The following is a 10,891-nucleotide window of genomic DNA, read 5'->3' as shown; positions in this document are numbered from 1 at the left end:
AATCTATTCTTCCAGAGGTCAAAGTTTGTGCCATAAATATTATGGACCTTCAAGCGTCCACTCTTGGATTCATGAAGTTCCCATGAGAGCTTCCCATTTGCAACAAGACATTCATTTACAAGTGTGATGATATCAACGACATGGCAATTGTCATTGGTTAATTTAGCTCCTCAACTAAACTCTTTCCTTTTCCGTAATGGTTGATGACCTTCTACTTCTTTTCTTGTGTGCATTTTTGCTCAACATCCTTGCACAATCTACACTCCCTTCTTCCATAACCATTCCTTCTTGCAAGGGAATGATTAAACAATCTACACTCCCCAAAGTTGGATGGGATATTTGCAATTCTCCAAAAGTCCAAGTGGATCTAGGTATCCTTCATATTCATAAGCTATCATCCAAAGTGGTTCTTAAATTGGTCCTCAAAGCTTAAACTAGTTCCCTATCAGTTTTGGCTCAAATATTCAATCCCAAGCTTCATAACTGTTTCCAAAAAACACTCAACTGTGTTTAGTATAAGAAAATGAGAAATTGTTCCAAAGGGAATCAAGCTTTTGTCAAATATATTGATAAGAAAAATATCTTAGACAAAAACTTGGTTCCGTTGGGAACAATTAATATTAGTATTTTCTATTGATATATTTTCCACCAATATAGATTATACATCATTGTAATCAAAGCAAATTAAGGAAAAAATATGAGAGGAAGGTACCTTGCATGTTAAAGCTTATGAGTAATGTAGTACGAGAAATGCTCAATAAAACACATCCCTAACGTCTCCCTCTAGAGCATACGCTATGTTCAATGGTTTGAGGACAAAATGTTGGAAATTAGGCGGGACAAACGTTAAAAGTCTTTTCCATTTGTTATAGAAGTACCTAGAGAACAAAAATGGCATTAGATCTCACAAATTATGTCCATTTTGTCACAAAAAGCTTTATGTGGAAAGAAATTCATTGGATGTTTTCGTGGTTAAAAGACACGTAGGCCTGACACCAATATGTATCATTTATCTTGTAATATCATATTCTTATTCATCCAAATTATATATATAATCTATTTGTAGCTTTATGAATTTACATATTATAGCAAGCCATCCTCTACTATCAATCCTAGGGACGTGCAAAGTGAATCAAATAAATAAATTTTTTATGAGAAATTTTGTTGCACTACCACAAAAAAAGTGTGGAGATTTAAAATAAAAGACATGGAATGTCATGAATCAATCATTAGATTGAGCTTGTGCGGATGCCTAAAAAGTCTATTGTATGACGAATGAAGGTAATCCATACACATAATATTTTGTTAGTGATTTTTTTTCGCAACTTTTGGGGTATGATATGGCATCACCCCTGACGTACATTTCATTGATGAGGGTGTCTAGAGTCTAGCACATGGTGTCCAGAATCTTGTTGGTGAAATTTCTAAATGTGTTATGGTATGAAGGCCTAGCCCGTCACATTTCCACACATTTCATTTTCTATTGGGAATGGCCATAATATGTTGTCGTAAGAAAAAGATGACTTCATAAATTAACAACTCTAAGAAAACATATAGATTGCATGTGATAAAGCTTATATGTCATTTAAAATTAGATCCCACGTAACAAAGATGACATGTCATTTGATGTTTTTTCTTCTCTCGAATGACATGTGATATTATTTATTAACATTTATTGAACGTGGTTGTTATCACCCATTGAACAAAGTCGAATGTCTATCACCCATGTGTGACGTGGAGTGTTTATCATCCACGTGCATGCATGTGTGTTGTATTATATTTGTCATCAAAGTATAGCATAGCATCCACGAGTGGATGTGTTGATATTCTTATCATGAAAGGGTGGAATATGTATCATCTATGACATCGAATTATGGGTTTTGCTAATGTATACGCATATAACACAATAACGAATCAAAGAAGTATAATCCTCCTTTAGTAGACTAAGTTTTGTAAAATAATCAAACGAACAAATTAAGTTATATTATGCATGGCACACACGGCAAGGGTTTGCCCACAATGTGTTCTGTAGTGACATCAACAAGGAAATATACGAGGCAAGGGAAACATCTCTTAAGAAATTAGACACTTACACGAGATATCATGAGGTGGCCAGCTGTGCACATGGTTTTTTCTTTTTCCTTTTTGTAAAATTATGTGCATATTTACAATTCATTCTATAACAAAAAGATTGGCCACTTTGTGGAACATGCCATTTAACAAACTTGTCTTACTTTCATCAAGCTTTATCAATGTGATCAATGGCATTTTCTAAATAGACCAAGGGGGGGCATAATTTATGGAATGCGAATTTTGTTTTTAATCTTGATTTTTTTCCGGAGACAGATGTGAAGTGGCAACATTTATGCATTGTGCATGTAGTCTTATTTCCAGGAATTCCGTTGCAATCCAAGGCACAAGATTGCATGCGTGCCAATTAATTATGTATACACGCATGCGGAAATAGAATAGAAATCGCACTTAAGGACAAGTAAATTGCATAGACCCTAGGCCTTGAAGAGAAAGTTGTAGCGAGCATTTCGATTCAAACTACGAAACAAACCTTGCAATCTCTAAATGTGTCATTTTCTTTTTTCCATAATTGGATTTGTATTAATACATCAAAGTGAATATGTATGTATGTATATGGAACCCCATTCCTCCCCTATGTGAATGTAACAAACCAAACTGACCAAATTGTTTTCCATTATTGGAAAAAAAGAAGAAGAAGCATGCAAACGAGAGTTGTAGCCTTCTTTTCTAAAAGAAATTAAATTCATCTCAAAATAGTAAGGACGGAGATATAAACCAAATGGTCCTATATGATGTTAGAAATTGGGGGGCCTTGAGATATGTGGTACGAAAAAGACAAGTCTATGTAAATGCAAAGTTCCATAGTATGGGACCATAACGTACCATACATGCATTCGCATTCGTGAATGGTTCAATGGCGAAAGAAAAACACCCTCGAAGAATGATAAATACCATACTTTTGGATTAACTATTTATTATGAGATAGATAAGCCTAAAAATGAAAAAATAAAAACATTTAAAAAATAGGTGAAAAAAAAAAAACACGAATGCTTGGATAACATTCACATTCGTTTTCCCACATAGGAAAACGAATGTTATACTAGACGAACACGAATTTTACGTACTATGATGCAAACTATACGTGTCAAGTTGTGGTGGGTGGCATGCGGAGATAGCGATTTCCTTGACTTGGCTAAATTACGGCCACGAGCAATTCGAGAATTGAACAAAAGAAAAAGGATAAAAAAAAAGAGAAGAAGAAGAAGAAGAAGCTTGTAGTTGTACATGAAGACAAGATACATACATATAACATTATATGCATAATTCAGGGGGGCTACTACTACTACTACTACAACTACTGCGGATTGCTCTGGCCAGAAGAGAGTGAGATTGGGTCCCAAAAGGAATCAAAATTTAGGGCTTAATGGACTTCAAATTTAGGGTTTAATGGAGATCAAATTTGCATGGCTCCCTTTTGATATGGGCTTTAATTATAGAAAAAACAGAAACTAAACACACACACACACACACAGAGAGAGACAGAGAGAGAGCTTAGTATAAGAATAGAAACGCATACTCATAACATAGCAAGACACACACAAAAATGGATCTCAATACAAATGGCTCCTCCTACTCTGCCAAAGAAGAAGAAGAAGAAGAAGAAGAAGAGGAAGAAGAAGAAGAAGATGAAGATGAAGATGAAGATGATGATGATGATGATGATGATGATGATGAAGATGAAGGAAGGATTCATAGCCCCTCTAATAATTGCCCTAACCCTATCCGAGAGGTCCTTGAGCAATTGCCTGTCCCTGCCGCCCTCACTTCTGCTAATGGTAGATCTGTTATAGCCTTGGGGCAAGGTGACCCCTGCTCCTTTCAATACCTCAAACCCCATGAATCAACCGAAGCAGCTCTCATTGATTCCATCCGCTCCAAAAAGCATAATGGTTATACCCACTCGTCCGGGTCTGAGGTTTGCCGGAGGTTTGCTCTCTCTCTTTCTTTTAATTAGCTTACCTTAATGGTAAGTTATGTTACACTACTAGCACTATGTCTTTGGGTTCGAAACCCAATTTCTCACCCCTCTATTACTCCATATATATATATATCTCAATTTTACTAGATGACACTGTGAAATGGAATGTAGGGGGTTGAACCCATGACCACCTGGTCTCCATTGAGCTACATCAACTGAGCGCGCGCGCACACACACACACACACACTCTCTCTCTCTCTCTCTCTCTCATTCCACTGCATGCATTAAGGCCATTATCATAGAGCTTTAGGAAACCTAGAACTTTTATTTTTGTTTCAGAATGGGTGACATGAATTCACCCATATTCGTACTCATGATTTGTGTCATAGGCCGCCTTCAAACATATTTGACCTCTAAGAAACAATAGTAAAATCTATCCATCTCTTTATATCATCATTGCTATCATTGGCTTCTCCAACAAGCAATCACCATCGACCATGCATCGTCGTGCGCAAGGTGTTGCAATCATTTATCATCATCATGCACAAGTGGTTTTAAGCATTGGTGGACATGGTCTAGATGACTATGGTTTTCATGGTAGACCTATGTAGAATTGGCATTGAATAAACCTACGCTGTTTCTATAAATACAATTACTCGTATCAGTTAAAAACAAGACGCTCTAACGCTCTAATATGAAGGCCAAACATTCTCATGCCTGTAAAACGAAAAGAATTTGCATCTGGTGCAATAAATAAATCATATTTATTCACTTTATTTTCTCCGGCGCTTTCAGGGCCGTTGCAGAATATCACTCTCGAGACTCTGGAAATAACCTTTCCTATACGCCGGATGATGTTATTGTAACAGTTGGCTGCACCCAAGCAATCGAATTCAGTATAGCGGCATTGCGTACACGAGGCTCCAATATCTTGTTGCCACGGCCAGGGTTTCCTCTATATGCAACCTTTTGCTCATATCTTGGCGTCAGTGTCCGGTATTATGATCTTCTTCCTGAACAAGGTTGGGAGATAGACCTGGAAATGGTTAAAAGGATAGTAGATAAAAACACCATGGCAATACTTATCTGTAATCCTAGCAATCCCTGCGGCGTAGCTTACAGCCATGATCACTTATCCAAGGTTTGTTTTTGTTCACTTTATATTGGTAAAATTGTATTCTGCCTAAGTGTATCTAGTAAGCAGCCCATTTTTTTTCCAATGGCATGTATTCATTCATATGAGAACCCATTTGAAAGATATTTTTGAAAATGCCCATAGTAAATTTGCTGGAACCCATTGGGAAACACTGAGAAATTTTATCTCTATAATAACCAATTTGTAAGTTTTTGAGAATGGCCCGAGCAAATTTTTCGTAAACAGGAAACACTGAGGACTTTTCTGTCACTTGAATCTTTGCAGATTATTGATATAGTAGAGAATTTAAATATCCCCATTATCTCTGATGAGATATATGGGCATATGATATTTGGAGGAGAGAAATTTTTCCCTATAGCATCTTTGGCACACAATGTACCTGTACTGACACTAGGAGGACTTTCAAAGAGATGGCTAGTACCTGGCTGGCGCCTTGGATGGATTCTTATATCGGATAAGAATAGAATTCTGGCAAAAGGAAAGGTGAGAGTATTCATGCCCTATGGAAAGTTTCTAATATTGGGTCTTGACATGTGGATTTAATCTGAGTCTTCAATTTTCGGTTGATTTATTTTAGTTTTGTTTTGAGGTCAGTTTAGGACTTTGAGATAGATTGAACTTGAAAAACAATGCGTATCCAATTTTAGCTAGTTTGGTAGCTGTAGAATTGACTGTGCTTTACTAATGCATCAGATACACTATGTTGTGCGGAGTGTTTGGATTTCTAATGTAAATCCTTATACAGGTCATTGGGGCTTTGACCGATCTAGCACAGTTGACTGTGAATACCACAACAATTGTCCAGGTATATGTTTAAATCATTTCATTGTATATGTCTTTGATTTAGTATAAATATATTGTTTCATAAAGAACTTTGTGCTGCGTAAATTTATTCATGCCTTCATATCATGGAAACCTAAATCTATACTTAAATGAAACCAATGATCATGAACCTAAGAATTTTAATGCAATTTTGTGCCTCATAATTTTTGTCATGTCAGGCTGCAGTTCCAAGCATTTTGCAGAATACACCTAATGAGTTCTTTGAGAAAACATTATCTTTGCTACAATATGGAGCCGATCTTTGTTGTAGGCGTATCAAAGGAATCAAGGGACTTGATTGTCCATGCAAACCTCAAGGAGCACTGTTCATCATGGTAAGCTAAATTTGACTTTAAAGAAGCATCACGTGTTCATATTCATCTCTAAGCAGTTTTACTTTTAAATGAGATAATTGAAACTCTGTTTCTAAACTATCTACATAGAAAATAATAATTTTATCTTGTCGGTATTGTTTGATAGTAACAAGTATACAGAGTTTGCATTGGTGCCGGGCTTAAGAAGAATCAAGATTCATTTGTGCATCACATCTGATGTGATTGGAAGTCTGTCTTTTTTAAATGAACAAACACATGATACTCTAATTGGCTCATAATTTGATTAAGTGGGTTGACATTTCGTTACTGTCTTGTTATATAGGTGAGGATTAACATGTCTATATTCTTCGATCTCAACAATGATAGAGAGTTCGCATTGACTCTAGCAAAAGAAGAATCTGTAATTGTGATTCCTGGTAAGTAAGTTTGAGTTTGTAAACAGAATAATACTTGTCCCATCTGCGAAGGATGATAAAGAGAGTTTTGTGCTTATCAGGTTCCGCATTTGGGACTCCAAATTGGATGCGTCTGATCTTCACTGCACCACCTGTTTTGCTTGAAGAAGCATGGGATAGGATTGAGGCTTTCTGTGAAAGGCACAGTTCTTGATATATATATATATATATATATATATATATATATATTATAGCATTTAGGGTGTGGTATGCCCCTACGTTGTACATGCTACCATTCTTTAGACAATGTAATATAGCTATTAACATGATCAAGAGTGTCAACACAATGTTTCTAATTATGTAGAAATTTTGTATCTCCTGTTTTCTACATATGTAACAGGAACATTTCCATCGATTTATTTTCTGCCCATGAAAAGCAAACCCATGTTGTGTTTAGCTGATAACTGTTAATGGCCTTCTTATCTCATGTCTCATGTATTCACATGATGATGCCAAGGTACATGAGATCAATAACAATGTTCCTTCACAATATCTATGTGGCCATACTCACAGAAATGGCTGCGAAATAACCTCCAAGATATTGTGGTGAATACTTGTGTAATGTCGTTAGGTTGAGGGATTTAATTTAACATTATCTTTCAAGGGCAGTTAGTTCCTGCATTGTTCGAAGACATACTCATCAATGTGTTTAGATATCAAACTAGTCATCCATAGCGAGAAATGACAACATATCAACCACTCTTGCAACTAATTGCCACGGCCCTTGGAAGCTATTAGGGTGACGATCCATCATGCATGTAAGTCGTTATAGAAGATCCAACCGTACTTGCCACTGATATCAAATTCCAGTCCTCCTTACGAAGCTTATCACTAGGATCTTTCAATCTCCCATAGCAAGATAAAGATTGTTATATCCATCTCAAATCACTATATTGGATCTACAAATCCCTGACATTGAAACACAATGATCTACTAAGTCACCATTCAATGCCCAAGCTTTGAATATTTCCCTTCCATTGTGTGCTGATGAGCATGAACACGACGCTAGAGCGCTAGAGCTCAAGACACAAGAACTGGTCCAGTCTCATTCTAAACTTTAATTTATCGGTCAGAAATAAGGTGCTGTACCGGAAGAACAAGACTAAAGAGTTCAATTAAGGAATCTAATGTCTGGATATGGTCACATGGGGAAATGTCAATAGTTGTATTACTCCCTGCATTTAATGATTTGAAACCTGTAATGGCATCTTCAATAATTGTGCTTTAAAATATACATCTGCCAAATGCAGACCCTACTTTTATATGGCAAAACCCACACAGTTGTATCCTTCCTCCATTGCATAAGACAACACCTAGAGAGAAGAACAACACGTGAACAAGAGATGCATGACGTCTGTTCCATCTGATCAATCCTAGTTTCTCTATAGTCCTCACGTAACACTTTCTAGGGAAACCATGTTCCAGAACAAGATTGTATATGATCATTCATTCTTCTTAACAAAGACTTACTGCATCAGTTCCATAGACATATGTTTTCTCGATGTCCTTAATGAAACCATCTTCATGATGATGCACCTCAATGCCCTTATCTTTCATAATTTTCCTCATTTTTTCTGATTCTTTCCAATTTCCAGTGGAAGCATAAATGTTAGACAACAAGACATATGGTGTTGCACACTCAGGTTCTAGCTTGAAAACTTGGCTTGCAGCAAACTTTCCTCGTTCTTCATCACAGTGCATTTTGCAAGCACCGAGTAATGTCATCCATGTCGTAGTCGTAGCACGCATTGGCATGCTATTGATAAGCTTGATACATTCTTCTAACATCCCTGCTCTCCCCAAAATATCAAGCATTCGATTGTAGTGTTGAGCAGTGGGTTCAATGCCATAATCTCTACCCATAGATGTGAAATAGCTATGCCCATCCTCTACCAGTCCTGCAAAGCTGCATGCCGATAAAACGCTAGAGAATGTGACCTCATCTGGAGGTATGCCTTCTGTTCGCATCCGTTGGAAAAGATGCAAAACCATCTTTGCCTTCCCATGATGTGCGTAAGCCCCAATCAAAGCACTCCACGAGATATTATTTTTCTCAAACATTCTTTCAAATACTTTTTGTGCATTCTCTAGGTTCCCGCATTTACCATACATATTTATGAGAGCATTCGCTACAATAACATGGGAATCTAGCCGGAAATCTCTCAAATATATATGCATTTTCTTGCCTTGGACAAGGTCTGTCTGGCTGGCACATGCATCAAGTCCATTAACAAAAGTTACTTCATTGGGCACAATTCCTTCTTGCACCATCATCTCAAAAAGACAAATTGCTTCATTCCCCTTCCCCTTCTCTGTGTGAATGGTGATCATAGATGTCCATGTGACCACATCTCGATTGGGTATATCATAAAAAGCACAGTATGCCTCCTCAAGATCCTCACATTTACCATACATATGTACAAGTGCAGTTCCAACAGCAATATCTACCTCCAAATTTAGCGTTTTTATGTAGCCATGGATCCACTTACCTTGTGCTAAAGCTAGCTGGTGAGCACAAGCATGTAGAGTGCTAACAAACGTTACTTTACTCGGCTCAATGCCTTCATGCAACATTTGCCGAAAAAGATGAAGAGCCTCTTTACCATTACCATGTTGAGCATAAGTAGAAATCATGGCATTCCAAGTGACTACATTTCGTTCTGGCATCTTATCAAACATTTTCCTAGCATCCTTTGAGCTCCCAAACTTTCCATACATGTTGATGAGCTCGGTACCGACAACGATATCCGACTCAATATCTCTATTTGCAATCGTGGTATGAATCTCTTTGCCCATTGAGAGGGTATCTTGGCGAGCACATACTGGAAGTATGCAAAGGTATGTGATCCGGTTTGGCTTAACACCTGATACCATCATTTGCTGGAAAAGTGCAAAAGCTTCATGGCCATGTAAGTGGTCACCATATGCACTGATGATAGAAGTCCATGAGATGACATCTTGATGAGACATACGATTGAAGACATTCCTCGCATCCTGACGGCGACGGCAATTTCCATACATTTGGAGGAGGCGGCAAGCCAAACGCAGATCGGAGTCATGTCCTGCCATGACGACCTGGGAGTGTACGAGCATCCCATCCATTAGAGCGTTTGCTTTGGTGCAGATTCGAACCATGGCAGCAAACGTGATGGGGTTGGGATCTGTCATCATGCCATGGCCTGTCCTGAGGAGGCTGAGCCCTTCCTTCCATCGCCCAGCTTGGGCTTCTTTCCATTGTAGCAGCTTCTGCCTGTCTCTACCAATTTTGACTGTAGCTCGGTAGCAAAATCGGTTCAAAATCAACGTTGATTGACGTTTCACAAGAGAACGGAACAATTCAGAGTAAGCAATTTATAGCAGCACCACATGTCCTTGCTTCTTATGTATGTATGTATGTATGTATGTATGTGTGCAGCTCGTGTCTATCCGCTACCAAATCATAAATAGGGCTAGCGAGGGAATCGCGGCCACGGGCGGTGCAGGTTGCTCAGCTGATGGCGCGTGCGATCTGCACCATTCGATTTGGATAAGACAAAAACCCGCGAAAAAAAAAAAATCATCAATAAGATCTTGTGAAATGTCGATTGTGTCACGAACACACCAAGTGCGAACTAAGACGGAGCACGGATGATGAGGCTACAATGGAGTGATGACGGAATGACACAAGAGCATAAAGATAGAGATGAAGATTAAGGAGAGAACATGGGCGAAACAAGAATACTAGAGTGATATGTCCATGACTGGCGTTGTTCACCTTGAATTCCTTCAAGGTGAACTCAACTATTTATACTAAGTGGCATGCATAGGAATTCAAGGTGAACTCAACTATTTATACTAAGTGGCATGCATACTTGTTGCACGCATGTGATACAATAGAGCATGTAGGCAGTAGGTACGCATGCATGTGTCAAGTGTAAATAATACAAGGGAGAAATTATGCACATGATGCTAGCTAAAACCTACAATGAGGAAGTATATACATGATTATATGTTAGATGTGTGGTTAACACATAACACTCGATTATAACGTGGTCATGTCAAGAGTTCGAATCTTGACAGATTGATGCTCTTCTCTTTGCCCCAATTGCTTGTGACCACCTTATGGATCCAC

At 38.0% G+C, this 10,891-nt stretch overlaps 2 protein-coding genes across 2 annotated transcripts; one reads left to right on the top strand and one right to left on the bottom strand.

The window, feature by feature from the left end:
- Positions 1 to 3,622: 3,622 nt before the first annotated feature.
- On the top strand, positions 3,623 to 7,049 carry LOC147853004 (aromatic amino acid aminotransferase 4-like). The gene is made up of 7 exons (XM_087333487.1): positions 3,623 to 4,020; positions 4,808 to 5,153; positions 5,433 to 5,651; positions 5,914 to 5,973; positions 6,170 to 6,325; positions 6,648 to 6,741; positions 6,822 to 7,049. The coding sequence occupies exons 1-7, from the start codon at positions 3,638 to 3,640 to the stop codon at positions 6,932 to 6,934; spliced, it is 1,371 nt and encodes a 456-aa protein (XP_087189613.1). The 5' UTR covers positions 3,623 to 3,637; the 3' UTR covers positions 6,935 to 7,049.
- Positions 7,050 to 7,392: 343 nt separating this feature from the next.
- Positions 7,393 to 10,117, bottom strand: LOC147853003 (pentatricopeptide repeat-containing protein At2g13600-like). The gene has a single exon (XM_087333486.1). It carries the CDS (start codon positions 9,949 to 9,951, stop codon positions 8,236 to 8,238), a length of 1,716 nt encoding a protein of 571 aa, XP_087189612.1. The 5' UTR covers positions 9,952 to 10,117; the 3' UTR covers positions 7,393 to 8,235.
- Between the last annotated feature and the right edge of the window lie 774 nt (positions 10,118 to 10,891).

This window comes from Azolla caroliniana, unplaced genomic scaffold (assembly GCF_043228905.1).
Source record: "Azolla caroliniana isolate FFs.n. ecotype wild unplaced genomic scaffold, voAzoCaro1.0.p SCAF_17, whole genome shotgun sequence".
NCBI classification, from domain to species: Eukaryota; Viridiplantae; Streptophyta; class Polypodiopsida; order Salviniales; family Salviniaceae; genus Azolla; species Azolla caroliniana.
This window is presented reverse-complemented; position numbering and strand designations above follow the sequence as displayed.